The sequence below is a fragment of the Ceratina calcarata genome, unplaced genomic scaffold (assembly GCF_001652005.2).
Source record: "Ceratina calcarata isolate Rehan_Ccalc_2016 unplaced genomic scaffold, ASM165200v1 scaffold232.2, whole genome shotgun sequence".
NCBI classification, from domain to species: Eukaryota; Metazoa; Arthropoda; class Insecta; order Hymenoptera; family Apidae; genus Ceratina; species Ceratina calcarata.
In genome coordinates this window covers 110496-135206 of record NW_017145072.1, presented here as the reverse complement: position 1 = coordinate 135206, position 24711 = coordinate 110496, and the positions used below count along the sequence as shown (strand labels likewise).

At 38.3% G+C, this 24711-nt stretch overlaps 2 protein-coding genes and 2 long non-coding RNA genes across 7 annotated transcripts; 3 read left to right on the top strand and 1 right to left on the bottom strand.

Moving 5' to 3' along the window:
- Window positions 1-19647, top strand: thw (chitin-binding domain protein thawb). 4 transcript variants are annotated; one of them, XM_026811645.1, is made up of 7 exons: window positions 1-325; window positions 11438-11493; window positions 11797-11837; window positions 12180-12312; window positions 12437-12484; window positions 12989-13104; window positions 13502-19647. In XM_026811645.1, exons 1-7 carry the CDS (start codon window positions 315-317, stop codon window positions 17816-17818), a joined length of 4722 nt encoding a protein of 1573 aa, XP_026667446.1. In that variant the 5' UTR covers window positions 1-314; the 3' UTR covers window positions 17819-19647. The 4 variants fall into 4 exon arrangements, with proteins under 4 accessions (XP_026667446.1, XP_017876147.1, XP_026667445.1 ...); XM_018020658.2 differs by having other exon boundaries at window positions 12180-12333; XM_026811644.1 differs by lacking the exon at window positions 1-325 and adding an exon at window positions 11266-11339 and having other exon boundaries at window positions 12180-12333.
- Window positions 5519-7043, top strand: LOC113464028 (uncharacterized). Its single transcript, XR_003388856.1, has 2 exons — window positions 5519-6503; window positions 6868-7043. It is a non-coding gene; the product is annotated as an uncharacterized LOC113464028 (long non-coding RNA).
- Window positions 7128-8068, top strand: LOC113464029 (uncharacterized). Its single transcript, XR_003388857.1, has 2 exons — window positions 7128-7528; window positions 7893-8068. It is a non-coding gene; the product is annotated as an uncharacterized LOC113464029 (long non-coding RNA).
- Window positions 19462-24271, bottom strand: LOC108622644 (serine protease snake). The gene is made up of 5 exons (XM_018020671.2): window positions 23918-24271; window positions 22757-22957; window positions 21475-21716; window positions 21014-21309; window positions 19462-20689 (listed from the first exon to the last, which is right to left on the bottom strand). Exons 1-5 carry the CDS (start codon window positions 23997-23999, stop codon window positions 20320-20322), a joined length of 1191 nt encoding a protein of 396 aa, XP_017876160.1. The 5' UTR covers window positions 24000-24271; the 3' UTR covers window positions 19462-20319.
- Between the last annotated feature and the right edge of the window lie 440 nt (window positions 24272-24711).

Sequence of the window (24711 nt, the reverse complement as noted above, 5' to 3'; positions counted from 1 at the left end):
TCGCGACGCGACCCTTCGACTTTGGTTCTCCCGCGCGCGTTCCGCGCTCCGCTAATACCGGTGGTACTTACCATCGTTCCGATCACCGAGTCGATTTTTTTAACGTACCGGTCATTGCACAGTGATATCTGTTCAGAGTTCTATTCGAACAGGGGCGAAAGCGTCGTCGTCGTCGTCGTCGTCGTTTCGTTTCGTTTCGTTTCGTTTCCCGTTTCCCGTCACGGGTGATGTGTGCCGTTTGTCGTATCCCTCGACCCGTTTCCGTAGGAATTACGAACAAGTGATCCGAGGGTAACAGACCAGAGAGATATCGGATGTTACGCACGTACGTATGTATGTATAATTTTTTATCGCTCGCAGCTGATTTCTGTTTGTCGTTACCTGGTAACGCGCGTTACTACTACTACTACTATTACTACTATCATTACTATATCGATATGAACGTGCGAGATTGTGATTTTGCATTTTAATGAATGAATACATGTATTTAGTAGAATATGAGCGACGTCGATGAATAAAACTAACGACGTTTCCTTTTTTTTTATTTCGTTTTAAGTTCGTAGGATACAGTAGCTGTTTACCCGTTGTTCACGTTTCTTACGCTTTTCTGTTAGAGAGTACGAAGTGATATAATTTAGACGGTGATAATAAGTGATAAGTACAATTGTAGCAAAACTGTGTAATTGCCCAAGCATACCTGATACGAATAGATTACTTCTTTATTTTATGTATGTACAGCAGATGCAGGTATTTGTATAGATACATCTCGAGATCGTTTCATTGAAGACTTAGTGTTCGTATCAATTATCTTATACGTTGTATTCCCGAGCAGTTTATCTCCCCGTAGAATTTTTATTATCCGTTATTGCATCCTCTCATTTGTCCTGTAGACGAGTATCTGATCGAACTTTGATTTACGAAAGCAATAACGAACGTATTACCTGTCTGTATATATGTATCACGAGAATGTTGTACATTATAAAAAAAAAATGGTAAGATTAGCGGTAAAAAGAATAGTGCGGTATGTTCCTCGATTATTATGAAACGCACAAAAGAAGTGAATCCTTATTTTTTCGAATCTGAACGCATCATTGATATCAAGTAGAAGACGATTGGAAAAATGTATACCGCTGAATTACAAGAATACACGATATTGATAGCGTAAGAGAAGAAACTAATTAAGTCTGAAACCATCCCCACGATTCCTCGTTTATCGTTCATCCGATTCCTCTTTGTTTCCTGCTTTTATTGATATTCTTTTACGGTAACGCAGGAATAAAAACTTGTCATTCGGAAAGGAAAAGCCGATAGGAACTTTATTAGAATCCGAGGGGGATTTATAAAGGAACCCTGCGAAAGTTCCGATCTGTAATTATGGCAAACGTGTGCTTTCACGGTCTCTTCTGATTGCATCAGACATGTTCGCACGTAAATTTCTCATTGAACCGAACTGAAACGATCTATTAAATATGAAATTCACAAGATGGTGAGTTTGGCCATATTCCCATCAGTAAAATGATCGTACTTTCATTTCTGAAGAAGAAATTTACATTTCGCATTAATAGCGTCGTATATTAGGATTCACTCATTAAAATCAAACCAGCCAATAATGTAATCAGTTATTCAATAAAAATTAAGTTAACAATCTTATTGTTTAACAGAATGTATGATTAAAAAAACGAATTGTATGTTTTATCATATTTCCTTAAAAGTTATACACCTTTGCAGAAACACAAAAACTTGCATAAAATAAAACAATTCAATTTTTGTTTTTTTTTTATTGAAAACGTAAACTTTTATATCTGAAAGAAGATTAATTAATGGCAGATGTAATTCACTAATATAAAGAAATTATCAATATTGCAAATAATTGCAATATGAAGTTCGTAAGTAGTAGACTGAGAATTTTAAATAATTATAGAAAAGTATCTATGAAAAATATAAAAATATACATAAAAATTGAATTATTGTTGTGAAAGTATAAAAGAAATTTTTATTTAGATTGTATTTTCTGTTTTGTATAAAATGTATAATTTAGTAATTGGATTTAGAAGTTTGAAAATTTCCTTTCAATGACCTATTTTCGTGACACGTATGACGTAAATCACCGTCTTAAACATCGAAACAATATAACACCGTCGAACAATATAATTATGACTGCGATTAATTAAACATAAAGAAAAGGGGTTCCCATAGTCGACATTGCGTTGTATCTCACGATACATGGAAGGAGGGAACCCGCGCGCACACAAACGCGCGGTACTCCTCGCTGAGCCCGTTTCTCGGTAACGTCACGCACGTTGGAACCTATAAATTCACCAAATAACGCTTCCGAGTTCCGGTTTCCACGCGCGCACAGCTAAATTCCTCATCTTCTTTTTTTTTCCTTCTAATTCTATTACATAGTCGCCCGGGAGAAAGTCGTTGTGTTACAGATTAATAACGTAAGATGCTATTACAACGTACACCGCGGCGTGGATAGAGATGTTGTATTAGCATTCGAAGACATAACGTTTTACGTTCCTGAGAAATTGACGGAATTGTTTCCACGTATTACGTAGAAAGTATCATGCACGTTGGGAAAATCGAGGGATCCTGTAACCGGCGTAGAACCCATTAAAAGGATGAACATCCCTTTCTACATTCTCTACTCATTATTTCTAACATGTAAAAACTAAAGAGCAAAATTAGATATCATAAATAGCTTATAAAGAATACAGACTTCTCTCGTTGATTACTAATATAAGAATTCATAATGAAAAGTTTGAATCTTTTAAAGAATATCAAATTATCAAGAGTTCTGTCAGAAACCTCTTAACTATTAATTGAGACAAAACAGTTGGGTCCTTTCTACATTTTCTACTCATTATTTCTAACATTTAAAAATTGCAGAATAAAGTTAAATGTTTTAAAAACAGATTCTAGAAAATACGGATTTCCCTCGATGATTAGTAATTTAAAGATTCACAACGAAAAGCTTTTGTAAAATATCAAACTGTCAAGAATTCCGTCAGAAACCTCTTAACTGTTTATTAAGACAAAATAGTCGGGAAGAATGTACATCCCCTACTCATTGTTTCTGACATTAAAAAATGAAAGAGTAAAATTAAATATGATAAACAGATTATAACAAACACAGATGTCTTTCGTTGATTGATAATTTAAGAACTCATAATGAAAAGTGCAAATCTTTTAGAAAATAACAAATTAACAAGAATTCTGTCAGGAAGCTCTTAACCATTGATTGAGACAAAATAGTTGCCAGCTTCCCTACGTACTTTCCTACTTCCAAGCAGTACTAAATTGCAGGGTAACGTCCCAGGTCGCAACGAGTAGTATTTCATTATTCCAGGGTGCAATCTGTCATAATTACCGTGTACCAACGGAGGAAAGAAAATGGTTAATCGACATCAACCACGAGATAAGAAGAACCGTACGATGTTCTTTCTTTATCTCTACACCAGTTTCCTTTTCGTTGAATATAACATTTCATAAGTATCCTAGAAAATCATCCTCATTATTTTATGATTACGCCCGTAATGGATAATCGCAGTAGCGAGTCAAGCGATAAAGATCGCGGACAGAGCCCGGCGTCTCTCTGCGTGTGTTGAATAGGCATCGGTAGCACGTGTGTTCGTAAGTAATTTCGCTTATGTCATAGCACAGTGGCTCGGCTGCTTACCAGCCGGCGTACTTATACGCTGCTACCCCCGCTCGGCGTATCACGCGAGAAAACGCGAGGACAATCCACCGTGTTTCATCGCGCTCGCTGCTTCTCGGAAGAGAGGTCGGCGGAATCGCAATCGTATGTGCGAAGTCGTCGTCGTGTCCCGCGGGGTCGTAGGTAGCTGTAACGCGCGGCGCAGCTGTAACCGTAACATAACGTGTGCCGGCGAAAGTGGGCTCGTCTTCCGGATAAACGCCTGCTCGATAAATCGTACAAGTCGTTTGCCGCGCTTCCGTCTCAGGCTCGAGCAATACGCGATGCACCTAGCAACTGGGATGCATTCAATTAATTTAAAACCGGCCTTCGATTTTCTTATTATAAATACCGAGACGTTTCGTAACAGTTTTGTCACTCTTTTTTTAGTAAATTTCAAATGAAATCATGGAAGAGAGCATTACGAGTTCGATGATAAACATCTTCCTCATTTCATTTCCTAATGCGCGGATTTATGTAATTCGGTATTAAAATAGTTTTGTAAGATTACGAGTTAATAATCATTTCAAGTTGCTGCGACGATAAATGATAAAATTAAAAAGGACTATGTTTTTTTTTTTAGGGACGCTGTCAATTTTAAGAGACTCTCTCTCTCTTTCTCTGACGATACCCACCCCTGGTATTTTATAATAGGCGTGTTATTAAAACCTTTGCGAAAGATCTCGGTTGCTGATTGCTACGTTAAACGCTTTGCGGAGAGGCGCAATCTGAAGTCGAAAAACTCTTCCGAGATACACTTGTAACTATTTATTATTGGTGAAATACTAGTCGCATCTCTTCCTGCGAAACGATAATCATAGCGTTATTATTTCGACATTATCCCGTTTCGAGCGACAATTTCGTCGAATGATTGCATGCCGCCGCGCCGATGGAATATTACCTGCCTATCCGCCAACAGGCTGATTGTTAAGTTTAAACATCGTTCCTGTCGAATTGCAAGAACGCACTTCTCCGTCCGCTAAGCAGCATCGGGGATCGTGTCGATCCGTCGCGGAAGACTCGCAGCTCGGGTCCCTCGACGTGACTCAATATCGGTTTGTCGTGGCTGGCTCGCTGCTTTCTAAGATCTCTTTGCCAGGGGGGCGGTAATCAGATTCGTTCTTGAGATATCTTGACGATCTTCCTCGCTGGCGAAGGCGTCGGTGAGTGACCCGAAATGACCTTTCTTCTTCGACTCTTAGCAGCGCGGGTGGATTCACCGCGGCTCAGGATCGGCAATTACCGCACGAAATCTTTATACGTGTACATACTTCTGTTCATCAAGTCTTAAGATCGTTTCAACTTCAACGAATGATACTATTTCAATTTGATCGATTTATTTAACTACTAGACTCTGGATTGCATTTAGGGGAATTGTTAATTATTTAAAGAAATTCAGTATGCAGTAATATGTAAAAAAAATTTGCAAAATAGAGTACTTGTATGCATTTCGTTTCTTTAATTTTATTTGTAAAGATGGGAATTTGCCTAAACATCTGCAGTCTAATAATTACACTGTACAACACAAGATTTTTCTAATACGCGGAATATACAAGAACGCATGAATTATATGAATAACTATTGCGGTGTTTAATCACTAAAAAAAGATATAAAATACGTTTATTAAATTAATTTCAAACAATTTATTAAATTAAATCGGCGGTCTTTATAATTACCATTTCAGTCTGAAATTGTTAAACATGGGTTCGAATTTATTAAAAACAAATGTCTATTCATATGAATTATATGAATATCTGTGCACATATTATAGTATGTAAATGATAAAAGAAAATATAAAATACATATATTAAACTGAAATCATAAATCTTTTATTTTATATAAAAATTCGCAGTGTCTTCATAATCATCATTTCAATCTGAACACGAATTCGAGTTCATTAAGAACAATCGCCTATTCTAATCATAACTGGATTGGACAATCCTTGATACGGATGTACGTTTCATCAAATTGCTCTATCAGCGGACGAGGGTGCATGTATTCGCTTATTGCTTCCGCTTAGCTGAGACGAGTATGTCTTTCCCGTCGCGTTGAAAGTACGACCAAAAGTCTTGTTGGTACCTTGCATACGTGTCGGATACATATTCGCGAGCAGGATGTTTCATAAGGTGCCGCTTTATAACGATCCCGAGCGTTCGGTCGTTTCCTGAATCGAAAACGACGTACTTACGTCGTTCTCATGACGCGTTGAGTATCACGGGAACGAGACAAATTGAAAAGTGTTACTTTCATGCCAATAAAACGAGCCAGCTAATTCCGATAGAATATACTCACAAAGGATTCATCTGCGCAATGTGAAAATCTATGAACTAATTTTAAACTGCCGGTGGATCTACATTGGAAATCTAATTTTTTATTATTTATTTTTATGAATCTATTGTGATACTTCATGTTGCTGGCGTTGTTGGAAAAATTGTACAAGGTGGAACAAAAAAATGCGCAGTCTAATAACTAAAGGTATATGAAAGGATTATAGCATTAAAATTGAGACACGAAAGGAACACAATCAGCTAGAAGAACTCTCCCATAATGAATACAATGCTTTACGTAAGATAGCACGAATACATGGGAAAAACTTCAAAAAACGTGACGATCCTTCATCGTCGTCAATAACAATAGAAAAAATTAGAAATATTGTTCATTAAAGGAATCTGAAAATGAAGCCTTTATAAATATTTGTTCCCTCTGTAAAGAATGAAATTTTTACTATGAATAAATGAAACGATCAATGGATGTAAGATAAAAAACTGTTAATGGTGGTTTCAGCCTTCTGAAATTCTCAATGGTAAGGAAAATTCATTTTTTCACGCCGTAAGTGCTTTGAAAAAACGTTACGGCTGATTCATGCAATTAACTTCGTCATTATTCGCCTCGTCGAAGCTGAACGAATGGAGAAAGATCTCGTTGTCTGTTTCAAATTTACAAATCGAACAATGAACGAGAGAAAATTTTCAACGGAAAATCATTTTTCTTTTACGATTACTGTAATTCATTTATTAGATCGATGGTAATAATTGTAACACGTAAATGTACTCTCTTTTATTTAAACGACGCGACGAAGAAATGAATTGCAAGTTCCCTTGATCTAATCATGAACCGAATGATAGAAAAGTTGATTTTAAATTCTAATCTAGCCTGTTATTATCTAGGTAAGTTCGTTGCAAGGCAGTCATTAAACGGTTTCAACATTCTTGATAAGATAATCGAGTACAGCTGACGTGCCTCGAGACTATTAGCTCCGATGTTGGGAATTTTTCGAGTTATAATTACAGAATGAATTCTCAATCACGAAGAACAGTAAAAATAAAAACCACAAAATCATCGATTTTTTTGTTCATGTATTGGTTTTTACGATTTTCATTTTCCAATTCTCTGTATCTTCTTTCAAAATGAAACGTTTTATTGTGATACTTCATGTTGCTGGCGTTGTTGGAAAAATTGTACAAGGTGGAACAAAAAAATGCGCAGTCTAATAACTAAAGGTATATGAAAGGATTATAGCATTAAAATTGAGACACGAAAGGAACACAATCAGCTAGAAGAACTCTCCCATAATGAATACAATGCTTTACGTAAGATAGCACGAATACATGGGAAAAACTTCAAAAAACGTGACGATCCTTCATCGTCGTCAATAACAATAGAAAAAATTAGAAATATTGTTCATTAAAGGAATCTGAAAATGAAGCCTTTATAAATATTTGTTCCCTCTGTAAAGAATGAAATTTTTACTATGAATAAATGAAACGATCAATGGATGTAAGATAAAAAACTGTTAATGGTGGTTTCAGCCTTCTGAAATTCTCAATGGTAAGGAAAATTCATTTTTTCACGCCGTAAGTGCTTTGAAAAAACGTTACGGCTGATTCATGCAATTAACTTCGTCATTATTCGCCTCGTCGAAGCTGAACGAATGGAGAAAGATCTCGTTGTCTGTTTCAAATTTACAAATCGAACAATGAACGAGAGAAAATTTTCAACGGAAAATCATTTTTCTTTTACGATTACTGTAATTCATTTATTAGATCGATGGTAATAATTGTAACACGTAAATGTACTCTCTTTTATTTAAACGACGCGACGAAGAAATGAATTGCAAGTTCCCTTGATCTAATCATGAACCGAATGATAGAAAAGTTGATTTTAAATTCTAATCTAGCCTGTTATTATCTAGGTAAGTTCGTTGCAAGGCAGTCATTAAACGGTTTCAACATTCTTGATAAGATAATCGAGTACAGCTGACGTGCCTCGAGACTATTAGCTCCGATGTTGGGAATTTTTCGAGTTATAATTACAGAATGAATTCTCAATCACGAAGAACAGTAAAAATAAAAACCACAAAATCATCGATTTTTTTGTTCATGTATTGGTTTTTACGATTTTCATTTTCCAATTCTCTGTATCTTCTTTCAAAATGAAACGTTTAAATAAAGTCTTCTTGTTAATCGGCCTGTTTCTTCCCAAAGCCAAGCTCCACTTTCCCGATTCAACTTCACCAGGAAAAGTAAATCCGTTTCTCGCAGCACACGCAGGCGGTCGTTCGATAATAATCTAGCGACTCGATTCGTGCATTCGATTGTTACCTTCAATGCGATACTCTCCTCGTTAGATTTCGAGCGTGCAAAGCGAAGAAAATAACCGGAAACGAACGTGCGACTCAATGAAATGTACCGTTCCACTGATCGTCCTCGCGATTAGTTTTAATCACAATTACTGTTCAGGTAATAGTGCATTATTACCTAAGCGATCTTATGCAGTTTTTGTCTCCTAAGTGAAATATCTCGGATCTCTGCTATTGCTTGTTTAAATATTTTACATTTATAAGAAAAGTGAATCTACAAGAAATATGAATGCTCCATGCGACGTATAAAAATATAGAAAATATCAAAAGGAGAGTGCAATGTTTAAATGATAAAAGAATCTGCTATTTAAAACAATTTTTAAACTGCTATTACAAATATTCTACTTTGGATAAAAATCCACAGTCTATCGATGTACACATTGACTACGTGTTTGTATATTACGTGTTACAGCGTTACTTTAATTAAATACGTAGAACACAAGGATCGAAAGTACCGAAGTAGAACTTCCTGTTGCGAATCTATTTAAGTATAGATTCAATCTGTACTCTATAATCATTAATTAAAGTAACAATAAGGTCGTCGAAGAAAGAAATGGTATTGATTGCACGCCTAACGACAAACAATATTTCACTATAATTATTTTTAACGCCTGCACCATCCGACGATAATTAATTCTACTAATTGAATTGGAATAATAATTACCGGAACGATCTGACTTATAAAGTCTCCTCGGGAGCAGCGAGGGAAGGGATTTCGGACGAAGTTTCGCGCGTACCTTTCGGTTGCTAAGAACGATTCCCGGTGTCGCACCGTTCGAGAAACCAGAAGGTTACCAGTTACTCCTGAAATAATTGCCTCCTTTGAATTAGCATTACAAAAGAGGAAGGCGGTGCGGTACGTATGCGAGTACGCGCTCGTTAAGACGCCAGCCAAGTTTTGTTTCGCTATCTGCCGGCTATTGTTTCAACATCGCCAGGTATCCGCCTGAGTCCTGCGCCGCTTGTGTACCGGCGAACCTTCGTCCTTTCCCCGCTCGAAATTGAAACCCTCGGGATCGACTGCTGGAAACTCGAAATGTCCTCCATTAGACATGCATACTTCGAAAATTATGCTATGTAAGAGCTACCTGAGAAGAGGATGGGCATAACGATCGTTGCGAGACCGTGGACTCGTTCCATAATGCAGGAAACTTTTTAATAAAGCTACATTTTCAATAACCATTCTCCTCGCTTCGCATGTTTAACGTTTCGTCGAGTGCAGAAGTTCTGATGAAGTTTATAGTAATATTATTTCAGTTACTATGTAATTAGGATAAAGACGTTAAATAAAGGACGGAGTTTACACGTGGGAAAGCTTATTAAAATATCTGCGCTCGCCTATGCAATAGTTCATCCTTCAACAAGAACGATAGTAATCGCTCTCACTGTTAAAAATGTACAACTTTTCTATCAAAAAAGTAAAACGAGGATCCTAATCCCTCTATTAAATAACCGCGTGTAACGTGAAAATCGAAAAATAAATAACAGGAACAAATTGCGATTCGTTAACGCGATACCGCAACCGCGTGTAATTAAAATTGATACCGTACAGGTACACAACCCCTAACAATCGAATGCTCGTTACGTCGCGTCGTGTGAACAGATCGTTAACCGAAAAAAACTCTGTTCTCGCGTATTGTGTGACTCCGAAGAGAAACGAAGTTCCGTCGCCGGTCGGGTCGTGGATCTCGCGGCTGCCGGTCGTCAAACGTCTAATATCAATCGACCACTAGCATAATACTGAAGGATGGGCGAAGAGGCTGATCGTGGAATAAAAACGAGCTGAATTATATCGGGACGGATAGGAGGGCCTCCAGAGAGAAAGAGAGAGTGAAAGTAACGTCATTATAATACTCATCGCGGTTCGACCAAAGGATTAACCATAAATTGCGCGTCGCATCAAATGCCAACCGGCAAGTTAATGACTACCGTAATCATTTTGAAAGTCCGGTGAATCGGTGAACCGTGAGAATGAACAAGATGTTCTCTACCGTCTTCGGGGTTGCGTCACGGCCCCGTGACAACAAAGAAGAAGCGAAGAAGCGGCGGCGGCGGAGGTGGACGAGCACGACGCGGCGATTTGTTTCTTCCGACAACGAGCCCTGGCTCGATCTTCATGTCGGATTGAATGTCACTGAGCCACGGACACCACGCGGCCCGATGGATATATACGACTACGTAACGTGCCATTTTCCATTCGCCGCGTAATAGAGACCCCATTACCACGGCCAGGGATTTGATTAGGATAATCGATTTCACGGGTAATCGCCGGCTACGATATAAACCTACGTCGGTTATCGCGATCGAGCGGTACGTTTCCTCGGTGAAGTCGGGCCGATACGATCGTCCGTCATTGATTGATGTGCAGAGCTAACGATTAATGTGGGAAAGTGGGAATCGCCAACCGGAAATCGTGATGATATTTGTATTTGTTTTTATGTTACCCGTCCTTTCGGTTAATCTGTTTCTTCGATCTGATGGAAAAATTAGATATCGGAATTGTTGCAACGATGGAGCGACTTCTAATAATTCTCCTATCATCGGCTCTCGTCGAATCGTGACAGAGAATCATGATACAGTAATAGTTCTATTCTATCTCAGTTAAGTGTCTTATTATATCAAGTTGGTGTTTCAATATGCTTTTATAAAACTGAACATAATGATTCGTTCTTTCAATCATATACTATCTTTTGAATTATGTAATTAATTTGTAACTAGCTTTTTATAAATATTATTTGATCCTCTTGAAATGATAATTGAAAAATCGTATTAAATTTAAAAATTTTTAATAAAAATTTTGTTAGTAAANTTAGACTGAAGATCTAAATGTCCCCGGTTCGATCCCGGGTTTCGGCAATGTTTTTATCGTGGGAATCATCAATGTCTTTATTCATTTTCCCTTTTTTCGTGTTGTATTTAATTATAGAAAGAGACTTTATCAATATTCTCTATATAATCTTTTTTCAGCTTCATAAATGACAAGAAATAGTTTGTTAATATGTATGTTGATATTTATTCTACCTTGCAGATATATTAATTAAAGAAGAATAGTAGTTCAGAATTGTTACATTTTTAAAACTAATCTTCCTGTGTTACAGAATCATGTACAACAATTTATCAGGAATGGCTTACCTCGAAGTAATCTTATTTTTATGTAAGTATGATTTGTAATACAGTTACAACTTACGATTTCTTATTTCTGTTTGAAATTAGTGAATTCATAAATCTACCCTAAAAACAGTCATACATTATTATTTCCCAATATTCTGTACTCAAGATTTCTGTAACTGAGTGCATTATTTTAATCTATCTATTCGTATGTATGTACTATATGTTACGCAAATGTTACGTCGTGTCATTGAACGATAGACACGCAGTAAAAAAAGAAACATCATTTTACAAGGAAATGTAAATCTCGTTTGTTGAAATACCAACTACGTATCCTTCGGTGTTTCAGGTTCGATGGTCACTTTCATGGTCGGCAATTGTGAAACAAAGGTGATTATGATTGCTCATTAACGTTCCCGTCTTATAGTATAGCGCATGGAAATACATTCATAATATCCTCGGATTATTTAATAGACATAGTAATTAGTAAACTGCGGATTTTTATACAAAATATTTTACAAAATTAAATCTTATTTGACATATTATAAAATATTTCACTAATCATCTCACATTTTTGCATTAAGGAATGAAATCTAATTTGAGATTTATTGAAAATAAAAATACTTATATTTTCTGCACATCTGATTTTCGTACAAATGTATAAAATCCGCAGTACAGTAATTAATTTACCATTGACGATGTTTGATTAAACTTTATTGGTTTCACTTCTAGTCAGAAAATAGTAACAAAGATGTAAACCTGCCAGGGTTCCTATCAGAGTTCAATTTGTCCGATATAGGGGCATCCGTAGAAAACGAAGAGTCATTGAAAAAGCTAGTGAAAAGACTGGCACCGGAGAAGAATGGCGAGTACCAAGTTTATCAAGGTTCCTAAAAGCTAAATTCATTTACTAACGCCTATTGAATTAATTGTTCTTTAACTCTCTCCCGTCCTGTCACTAACGTACTTTCTTCGCCTCTATTTCCCAGTCTTCTTCGGCAACGCGGATCTTCTCAAGGAATGGCTCAAAGGAGCGGGTATTATTAATAATACTGCATAAGCACTGCATCAGCCAGCTTTCTCCTTCAGCTTCCTCTAGCCTAATAGAATAAAACGCGTACATCCACTCTGTATTCTTTGATCGATGTGACAAATGATTCTCCCGGGTAAATCAGACGGGATATCGATATCTATCGATCGATGTGCAACAAGTAGAGACCATACTGAATAGTTGCCAAGTATTATCTCAAATCAGTTACAAAAGTATACGTGCATATTACATACAATGAAGTCCATAAATATTCGTACACGTTTTAGAATTGTATAACTTTTTATGTCTTTCACTCTTCAAAACCACTGCACACTACATACATTCTTTATATTTTCAATATACCAAATTTTTCTATAGCTACATGAACTCCACAACCTAATGATATCTTCGCATGAAACCATTTTCGTATTTACTCCTGCAATTTTTTCTTCTATCTATTATTTTTCTATAAAATTTACATTTTTTTAAGGAATTCCTTCCTTTAATCTAGGCGTTACCGGACAGCCCGGGGTAGATTTCCCAGCTCTTACGTCGATTCCGGCTACCTCATTTAGCTGCCGAGGCCTAAAAGGTGGTTACTACGCGGACTTGGAAACGAATTGTCAAGTAAGCGAGGAATGATTCATTACAATGAATTTCTTATGTATTACTTTATTACATAATCCATCATTTCTTGTACATTCCTATGTATAGGAAAGAATATTTTTAACCCGTGTAATAAATAAATAAGTGGTTTAAATCGACATATTATGAAAAGTCTCCTCTGTCTGTTCATTAAAAAATGAACGCCCTTCAAGTTTTCATATAATACTTAATTCTCCTCAAAAATCGTACATTTTTACAAAAACCGCTATTTTTCGGAAACGATAGAGCAATCCTGCTTCCGGATTTATTTTTGTCATTAGAAAGTCTACAAGAATCACGTAGTGATTATTGCATAGAATGAAAAAAATGTTTTTACGTTGGACCGTGTAATTGAACTTCGTCGACTCGTTTTTTATAGGTATTCCACATTTGCGACAACGGACGGAAGATATCGTTCCTATGCCCGAACGGTACCATCTTCCAGCAATCGCAGCTAATATGCGATTGGTGGTTCAAGGTGGACTGCAGTAAGTCCGCGGAATTGTACGAGCAGAGTAGCGAACAGTTCCTCGAGGACGAGAAACGGCGAGCCGAGTCACGAAAGCCGAGACCAGACTACCAGCAGTCGATCGAAGGGGAACAGCAAGATTACTACGACGTGCAGAATCTCAATTACGACGGTAAACAGAACGGGAGGATCCAACCGTACGAGGAGCCACCGCAAGAGAATCAAGTGCAACCGAACAGAGAGAGACTCAAACCATCCCGACACTACGACTCGGGCAATAATTTCAATCAGGAATCAAATGCGCAGAAAGAGGGTAATCAACTGTTCGAGTCCAACGGGTTCCAACCCAAACAGTCTTCTAATTTGAAGCAGCAGTTCAGTCAATACAGAAATACCGAGGATGGAAACGTCAACAGACATTCAACGACCAGTCAGGATTATTATAGTACACCGAAGAAGGCTCAGAATTATAACGTCGCTAACAGAAACCAGAATAATCAACGGGACGACAAAGGGACGCTAAAGAAGTTAAAGTTCAAGGGTCTGACAAGGAACAGTACTCTCCCCGCTACTAGACCCACGCCGGCTTATACAGAATCGACGACCTTCAGAGCGAGCAATACCAGCCCTATAAAAGAGTCTCAACAATTCGCGGAGAGCGCGGCATTCGTCGGCAGATCTAGGAATCGGTTCAACGAGAACACTGGCAATACGCATCAGTATTATTATCAAGTGTACATTAATCGGGATTCCAGCACGCGAAGTCCAAACTACGATTCCACCACGTGGAGGCAGGACAACGAAAACGACGTCTCCACGCAGAGACCCGATTTCGTTCCTTACACCGACACATCTTCTACACAGTACGAGACGACTACAGTCCCGTGCAACGACGATATCACCACGGAGAACATATTCTCGTCTACTAACTTCGATACACAATCCGTGACCGAGTCTCTCGAATTTGCGAACAGTAATTACGAGTATCGTGGGAACGGAAGACAAACAGCAAACGTTCGAAGTAGTTTCGTCGATAAGAATACTTATAATACCAGAGAATCTAGTAGAGTGGCTAATGTCAAAGTAGGAACGATTCCTTCGACGACCCGCTCGTATGCGACTACCGAAGTCTATCGCCAGAACACTTTAACACCGAGTTCTTCGCAGCAAAGGTACACGACCAATTATTTTTCGCCTACACCGACTGCGTCTTTTCGCAGCAACAATTTCGGACGTACTACTGAACGGCCAGTAACTCGAAACACGAACAGCAATCAGTTTAATAAATTCAATAGCGATACCAGAGGAAGTAATAAGAATCCTTCTACGGCATCGCCGGGCTATCGACAAAACCTCGTCAGCTCGACCACGGACAAGCCTAGAACCACCTTGGCTTACCAACCGAATACCGTGACGGAAAAGGATTTGAGTCCTTATGATAGAAGTTTTACGTATAAACAGGGCAAAGTGATGTCTACATTGGGTCCTTACGTTCCTTTTACAAAGAACTACGCCAGTACTACTTCTAAGCCTGTTCCATACACCCCCACCGTGCCTACTTACACCACAACTTACACTTCGCCAAAACCGAGACTGAAGTACCCCGCCCCGACATCTTTGAGCAAAATCAAGCCGAACGCGGGCCGTCTGTCCGAAAGGGAACACGCGATCAGTATGTTGAACTCTCTCAAGAGCCTAGAGAACAGCGTGCCCAGTTTATCCGACGCATTAAAGGAAACCGACAAGACTTTCAACGTTTCCGTACCACCGGCAGTCTCCACTCTGCACTCGTTGGCTTTGTATTTCTCCACAGCCACTGAGAACTTTGATTCGAATGAAACAACTGACTCACCCATAGAATCCGTGGAGGTTGTACAGAAATCTAAAAAGACTAACGAAGCGGTAAAAGTTCCGGCTACCATTCTGACGCAGCACACTCTCAACTCGTACGCTGATTTATTTAAACTGAACGATGCTGCGGAGTCTAACAACGTGACCATGGAGGATCGTTTGGACAACTCGAATGGATACGACGATTACGAAGATGACCTGGAGCTTCAACAAAGCGGGGGATCGTTGGACGATCTCCGAAGATCGAACAGCACCAGGCTTCGAGAATTGGCGCAAGTGTTCACTCATGCTCTGTCTGCTTATTTGCTGGATCCAGACGCGTTCAAAAAGGTCCTCACAGAAATCAGACCTACCGAGCCGTCTCTTAGTACGGAAGAAACTGACGAATGGAAAACTACCACGGACTATCCTTTCGACGAAAACAACACTTTGTTGATTAGAGAAAGAGACGAAGTCCTAGATTACTCTGAAGACGCTAACGACATCAGACAGAAACTGACGACTATTTATCCCACCACGTTCGAACCTCCCACGACTACGGAAAACGTTTACGACACTTTGAGCACGTTGCCTAGCAGTTATTACACTACTTCTAGAACTTCTTCACAAGACGTCTTCGAACATACCACAGACGCAGCTAATACGTATGCCGAGACTACTTTGCCTCCAACGGAGACTACAATTACCGTAGAACAAAACAGTACTCCGTATGAAAGCGACTCGAGCAGATTTCCTAATCAGAACAATATGGAATCGACAGCAACGGATAATTATGATAGCTCCGAAGACGTTGGGGCACAGAATCGAGTCGGTGGGTTCCAAAATAACAGCGCCACGACGGTCACCGAATCGTACGAAGAGAAATTATTTGCTATCACCCCCGCGAGTGACAATTACGTGGTCTCGCCTACTCCTTCTCCCCCCTTGATGCACATGCACATGATTAATTTCAATTGGAACAAGAAATCATCGAGCAGGAAGCCCGAACAGCAATTGACTCCTCCATTCTTCGACACCTACTTGGAATCGATTCGAAAGGATAACAACAAGATTCTGGCGTCCTTAAATCCAGAGAATTACCCTAGTACTCCGATCTCAGCGCACAGCACCCGCGCTACAACGTTAGGCTCTACCAAAAGCTACGAGACCTCGACTATTCAACCTCGTAAGGCATCCCGTCATAGATCGCAGTTATCCGAGTCAAAATCAAGCGGAATTTCACGAAGTAGCCACGCGAATCTAAAAAATGTTCACAATCGCGTAGCCGAGACCACCGAAAGACCAGAGAAAACCTCAACACTCAGGATTACTGAACCGGTGCCTACGACCACTAATGGAGATGTTACACCTTGCGAGAACACTGACTCCAGCGAATCCTTCGAATCAAATAACGAAAAAGAGACTAAGGACAGCGATTACTGGACTTCGTCGCCAGCTGTGACAAACTTATGGAAGACCTCTGTGTTCGTCGATCCTCAGAGGATTAATCACGATTTAGGGCCGGACTCCGGCTCGACCGTTACCTCGGGAACGTTCGCCGTCACCGACAGCCAGGAATATGGGAACACGCGTTCCGTGGGTGAAGACATATCCAGCAGTTCGGAAGAATCGTTCATCGACGACGAGGATCTGCCACCTCCTGCCCAGAGATTATCTAGAGACAAGGACTCGCCTACTACGTTTTCTTTGCTACCAGCGTCATTCGTCGCTGACAGTACAGTGACACCGAGACCGTTGATCACTACGAAGTCCAGCATCACTACTACCATAACTTCCAGCATCACGTCGACGAAAGCATTGCCACAGGAAAGTCTAGCGACTTTATTACCGCAGGCGGCGTTGAACGGAACGGAAAACGAAATCGCCGACAGACTGTTCGGAAAACTAAATGTTTCGAGCACTAACACGCTGATGAGGGTGATGAAAGAGGTAGATAGCAACGAGACTGTCAGGCAGCTGGTGTTGCTTCTAATAAGACACTGTAGCGATCCGACGAACAAAACGATGCAACGGGAGAAAGATGAATTGCTGAACGCGTTGCTTAAATTACCCGTGAGCGAGTTCTCCTCCGAGGAGTCCAGGAACATCGTTGCTGGGATTAATCAGCTGAGCGCGCCAGTCGTTAGGTCGACTAATCACGTGAGAAGCACTACTCCGGTGGTGGTCACAGAACCCCCGGTGACTACGTTCAGAAGTAGGAAAAGTCGAAAATTCCGAACTACCACGGAAAGTTCGGCAAATATTATAAGACGGTCGGAGAAGGAGGCCGCGACGGATGGGAATAATTCCTTGCAGGAGGACGAGGCGTCCGCATCGGACAACAGGGCTTTAGAGCTACTCAGATCATTGTACACGATAGCTACTAAATGGGGTTGAAATTGAAAGATAGTGTAGCGGGGATCGTCTTTTATCGATGGGGCCTGAACACGAATTTTCTTTCTGAAACGTGTCATTTCAAATAATTGATGTTACTTTAGTTTGCTTAGGGACAACGGGACGTCGTAAGACGCAACTGTTGCAGGTCATAGCTTTTCAATTAATCTGAAATAAAAATGTCAGGGGAACGATTAAAAATACAAAAACTATTTTTTTGTAAATGCAAAAATATTTGCTTGCTTGAAATGTTTATTGCGAGACAACTTGTAACAGTTATGTAAATCGTTCTATGTATCAATAGTCGATTTTTCGATGTATTAAGGAATCCAATTGATTGAATCGATCAATTGGAAATATTTTTAATTATACCCTTAGATCATTCTTGCAGAATCTGCTTCTCGATATGATTTAAAAGATCTGATGCTGAGGAACTGAAATGTTTCTGTGGGTGATGGGAACTCAATATGTACTTATTAATAATTAATCTGATGAAAATACAGGATGATCGTAAAATCCCTGTACATTTTTTGAAAAGGTCTAAATATATTTTCAATTTATCTTCAGTAATAGTCGATTACAATAACTGTCCATGGTATCAACAATGTACCATATCTATTTAGATGGTTAAATGTAAATTAGAAAAGAAAAACGTTTTATGCAGATGCCTTATTCAGAAAATGTATCGGGGAATATTGTTTCGTATTTTTCCTCGCAATTTATACACACGGAATTTCTCAAAGATGTGATGTAATGGGAAGACATTACGGCATTATAATGAACGACTCCCGATTAATTTCATTTGAAATGCATACGCGTCATGGACGAATGGCTCGGTGGAACAATGAAATTCTTTGGAATTCGCTCGTTAGATTGTAAATTGAATACTCTCTCTTAAAACATACATATATCACTGGAGGCAGCTTCACAAGCTAAATGCTCAGCTGCATGGTACTTGGTACCTCTCTCTCACAGCACGGTATTGGCTACAACACTCGCCTTACTTGTCAATAAGCAATGAGATAGCAAAGCAATTTGATAGAGAAAGGTGCAGGCGAATCCGGTGCTGCGAAAAGAAAGCAGCATGTAGAATCTGCATTATAGATAAATTGCATTTCTCTCTTTTTATGAGTCTGTCTACTCTACACTTTTGACATATATGGAAACTGGCTCCAGTATGTATGCTCCAAGTACTCTCTACTACGTATTGCACCTGAAATCGTAACAGTATTAAATCGTATATCGTGCATGTACCTACGAAATACACTGTACCATAATTGTTATCTACGTGCATCAAACGAATAAGGATTTCGATGTCCTATGTTTACCTCGACGGGAGATATGAATTTGTATATCTAACTGTATTGCAGTATACATGTATAATTTTTAAGGATCGCGAAATATTAATCGCTTCCTTCAGGAAGGATTGGGAACTCGTAAATTTAGAACTCGTTACAGCAAAATTATTACTTGGGATCGCTTTGAATCTTGGTGCTGGTGTGCTTTTATGTGTCAGGGTATCACTGTATGTTAAAAGAGTAACAATTTTAAGGTACGAGACCCTTGTTCCGTCCATAATGTTTCAATAAAAATCTTACTTCCGGAACTGTACTTCTTATTCTGTACGGAGAAGTACAACACGTTCCTTTATGTTTTCTAACAAAGTTTTCTACTTTATTTTAAAGATCGTTTACATTCGATTGTAACAATTGTACTTCGTATCAAGAGTATTAAAAATCGGCGCCCGATACTTAAGTTGGCACAGTAACATATTATGTAAAATACATTTGTACAGAATGTGAATAAATAAAAGAGGGTTTTGTTAATGTTTACATCCCTCTTTCGTTCCGCCTTCACACCTTCTTTAACCGTCCACATTGTTGCACATCGAAAGGATTCACAGATATAACTTCGTTTAAAACAATAAAAAGAATCATTTTTAAATATAAAATATTCATATCATAAAAATGTTGATTTGATAAAACGCAATCGTTGGATAAATTATGTGTGAGAAACATTTTTTACATAATAAGAATCTCGGATAATGAGTATGAAATGGTAGGAAAGACAGATCGTTTCGAGATCAAATCAATATCAATAAAAGAGAGACCAACTACCTTAAGGTTTTTAACAAGTGGAGATTCGTAACACATTTTGTTGTATAGAGTAGATGCAGCTTTAGAAACATCGAAATATGCAAAAATCGTTTCAGTTTGTAGTATAATAATTCAGTTATTCTGATTTAAAAAGATGTTAAAATACATTCGTGATTCACAATAGAATCGGAAATTAAAAAAAAAAAAAAGAGCAATTTGTGGTCCACAAAATCCCATAATGCACTAATCAGTCTTTCAAATAATCTAAACAATCAAATCTTCGTTCATATAAGATTCATACGATTAACATCCCATTCCGCACAGTAATCTCCGCATTAAAAATAAACTTCCATTAGGAATGTACACATTATCGACATTTTACAATTCGTAACATGAGTGAATACCATTTCATTCATACGTGATCGTAATATTAATGAATCCCGTTTTCACGACTCCTTGTGTTGGCGGTTCTAGCTTGCGGCTTTCTTTCGCTTTGTCCCCTATCCACACATGTTCCTCGATCCAATCTAGGTAAGAGTACACGGCGGTATATACACCCGGTACTTTGGTACCGCAACTCTGTCCAAACGCCGTGATTCCAATCACTCTATCGCCTTTCTCAGTCAACATTAAAAGCGGCCCTCCGCTATCTCCTTGACAAGCGTCAGATCTTCTCGTTTCATTCCTGTCTACAGCACAAATCAGGTTCTCATCGATACCCCTAGGTAACTTCAGGAATCCGGAGTAATACTTCGCACAATCCTCCCTACTCATGACGCTGTCATTTCAAATAAGTTTAGATTAATACATATTTAATTCATGCTCATTCAAGAGTTTTTATTAATCCATAAGTAAACTGCGGATTTTTGTACAAAATAAAACATTTTAATCAGTTTAAAGAATGCGTTTTAAATAAACATTTGTTTCATCATTTAAACGTTGAAATATCCAAGCAGTTTTTAATATCTTGTCTTATACGTTACACGTGGAGTTTATCACTTTTCCAGATTGAATTTTCATATAATTATTAATTACCTAATATCATATTTATGACATGCGATGATAATAAATATTTGTACATAAAGATTTCGTGTCGTAATACCTGAGAGTATGCGTCCTCATTAATTTAACAGAATTCTCAACGTCGAAGCTCGTAGCACCCCATCCGATCACTACTAAAGCCGTTCTCGATGTAACTGTCATATGATTCAATGATCTGGTTTGCAAACAGATAGGCTTCACTGTATTGGATAGCTGTACCTTTGTTTTCAGCTTCAAAATTGCAATGTCGTTATACTGTGCGCTGCGTTTGTATTTCGGATGAGATATTATGTCGCTTATCGAGATTCGCTGCACGCTTTCCGCGGTGCTATTGAGACTCTCGTCTCCCAACCGTACCTTGAAAAGTTCATTAAAATCCGGTTAATATTTATAAGATAAATTTCGACATTGAAATTGAGACATTTACTTTAATAGTTACTATTCGTTTAATTTAAAGCATAAAATAATTTCATATCGTCACTATTAATTAGGCATTTTTTAAGAAATTTTAGTAATACTTACTTCAATAGGCACTATCTCATTTACATTATTGACACAATGTGCTGCTGTCAACACGTGTTGAGACGATATCAAACTACCCCCACAACTGTATTTAATACCCACGTCGTTCTGATATCCCAAAGCTACCATGTACGGGAATTCACCGGACCGTGCCTCGACTCCACCGAATATGTGAAGAGTCAAATCTTCGGCGCCCGATTCTCCGTTCCTTGATCCTATCGTTGTATCGTATTGCTCGCAGGCTGAAATCATGTTATCGTGCATTTTAGACCAATCAAACGCTCCATCCCTATTTTTTTTAAACTCGAGAAAAGTTTTAAAAATTGACGTAATTCTTAGACTAATTATTTAAATTATACTAATACGAATTATTAATTATACTAATTCTTCAAATTATACTAATACGAATTATTAATTATATTAATTCTTTAAATTATGCTTTTGTTAATTCTTTAATTTTGTACTTTGACATTCTTAAACTAATTATTTTCAATTTTAATTAGCATAAAACAAATATAAATTTTTGTAATTGTAAATAGGGAACAGGTGATCATTTCTTCTTTTGGTTTAAACCCATTTAATGAGTTCAACAGAAATGTTAGTTTTCAGCTTTGTAGGAATTCCCATTTTCCTCGAATGAAATCAGTAATTGAAAGGAGAAAAGTCCCGAGAGTTTCCCCGAATGACTTATCGTGCACTATAAACTTAATTGTCTGAGTACTGGATGTGGGAATCTCTATGATACCAGAGTATAACGGGATAGCAAATAGAGCATGTCATCACTGGACTGCAGATTTTATGCATTTATAGCAAAATTATTTATATAAAAAATGTGAAAAATGCATATAGTGGAAAAAAGTGCATAAAGCAATAATAGAATGCTTCTTTCGTCAAAGGTGTGAGAAGCAATAACCCCGAGGTTTTACGACAGTTGCTATATCCTCTCTTTCATTATACATAAAATTGTTTCCACGTTACAAGTGTGAATGAACCATTACGTCTGTTCTTCACACGTGTGTACATCACGATTCGTACACAACCATAAATCTCCGTAGATGGACGCAATTATGTCATAAATGACTGTGAACTTTCACATTACGCTCGTTAAAAATGGTTCCGAAGCGTAAACTTCTTTAGTAAACAATTATTTAAAATGTTTTATGACACGCAGTGCATCAACGAAAATATAATTTTAAATCACGTACAAGCTTTCGTATGAGTATAATAATTATACTATCAATAAAATTAATCATTTCGAGTCCTAAATAATTAGGAAGCATACCAACTTCAGCAGGACGACGGAATATTTTCTGGGAAACGTTCGCCGGGCAACAGACAATTTCGATGAAATCGTCGAACCCGCATCTTCCCACAGGGGACGAGCTCCTTTTGCCTTCCTCCACCTCGGCCAACCTAGGTGGACAATCGGGCAACCTCTTGCAGACACCTGGAGCTCCATTTTCCAACGTGCACGGACTCCCTTCTGCGGAGAACAAAGAGAATCGTACAGTCGCTACGTGGTAAAAGTTCGCACGAACTCGTAACGCAATCAGGATAAATATAAAAAGAACATCAGAAAGAAAATTTGCATAACGTTCAGTAAAACTCGTGCTCAACAAAAGATCTGTTTATTTCCTTTCGACATAAATTATAAACTCCAAGTCGTGCGCGTTTCCTGGTATCGAGTCTCTGTTCTTTACACCGCGTACCGTCACCTTGAACTTGCCGGAGAGGATACTCGATTCTCTTGACAGAAGCAGAATTTCAAGTTTTTAAATCTGCCTTTCCGTTCAAGTAACAGACAATATTCAAGGAAATCCACGTACAGTCATTCGTCGAAGAGAAAAAGAACGAAACATAAATTCGCAACTCGATGACGTCACCGGAGCACATGCAAGATGTATGTACACATTACATATTATGTAGAATACAGTAAGAGTCAGAATTAAATGAACAAATTAGAATCACAGAATTTCGTGAACGTACATACGATTTATGCGACTCTGTATGTACTTAAGATTTATACGACTGACAAAATGAGAACTTGTGAATTTTACTTTCAACAGATATCACCCTAGGCAATAATATATAATATATTACAAGAAATTCTGCATTATGCATATTCACTTTTTACTCTCACTATACACTTGGTTCACTCGTGAAAGTATTCAATCACGCTTTTATGGAACTTTTGACTAGAAACGAGCCCGTCGTGATTCTGGCCACCAAACAAAGCAGAAATAATAGGGAGACTCGTTCTTTTTTGTTAAAGCGAAGAATCGGGGTAAATAGGTGTATGTAACTCTGACAGCGTTCAAACGCTCCTAATTGCACTCTTCAAAGAAGAATGAGTCTACAAATAAGTTGACGGTCATTCTGACACCGGATAATTATTTTGAGTTCGCGAGACACGCGGAGACGGGCCGTGTAAAGATCTATTTACCGTAGAGATCCTCGTTGAACGCGAACGCTATGATAATTAGCGATAGTTTCACGAGCACGGTCGACAGTAAGTTACTGCACATCTTCGCGATAACTGGAAAAACGACAACGAGAAACAAACGGTGCCGATGATAAACCAATCCGTGTGGCGTACAGTTCAGGACTAAACTGATACCGATGGGATATGGTCAAGCGAGGTTGGCCGATGCGATGCCGTGGATCAGATAGAAGGGAAATGCTTGTAGAGAATTCACGGCTCTTGGCTCTTCCCCCTCGAAAACGAACAGAAAAAAGGAAAGAAAGATGATTCGGTTCGTGCGGCAAACCATCGTCGATGATGCTCAGACAACGTACGGTGATTAACGTGTATTACGTGTGCAGATATCATCTTCTATCGCTAACCGGATTTATACAGCGTAATCACCGTTGTACGCAGTATTTTATTGACAAAATCTATTCATGTAATTACATGCTCTTCCAATGATGTCTTTGTTTATAAATGACTATTTAATAAAATTGAGGATCTTCTTTTAAGAATGAACACTTATAGTTTTTACAAACAAAACCTTGTAATGATTTTCGGCATTTCTAATGCTAAACCAGTTATTTGTCTCTGTTTAGAAATGACTGTATAATAAAATTGAGGATCTTCTGTTAAGAATAAACATTTATATTTCTTGTACAAAGAAGCCTTGTAATGATCTCCGGTATTTTTAATTCTAAACCAGCTATTCATGATGAAGGTACGATTTAAATGTTCCTTAAGAATTTTACCTTGTCTGAATGTCACTCGAG

Excerpts from the sequence above, each read along its gene's own strand:
- thw (XM_018020658.2), top strand. Across the intron at positions 11,494-11,796 it reads CGAAGTAATCTTATTTTTAT|GTTCGATGGTCACTTTCATG; the intron begins GTAAGTATGATT and ends TCGGTGTTTCAG. Across the intron at positions 13,105-13,501 it reads ACTTGGAAACGAATTGTCAA|GTATTCCACATTTGCGACAA; the intron begins GTAAGCGAGGAA and ends CGTTTTTTATAG.
- LOC108622644 (XM_018020671.2), bottom strand. The coding sequence starts at position 23,999 with ATGTGCAGTAACTTACTGTCGACCGTGCTCGTGAAACTATCGCTAATT. Across the intron at positions 22,958-23,917 it reads GTTCAACGAGGATCTCTACG|AAGGGAGTCCGTGCACGTTG; the intron begins GTAAATAGATCT and ends TGTTCTCCGCAG. Across the intron at positions 20,690-21,013 it reads ATGAGGACGCATACTCTCAG|CGTCATGAGTAGGGAGGATT; the intron begins GTATTACGACAC and ends TTGAAATGACAG.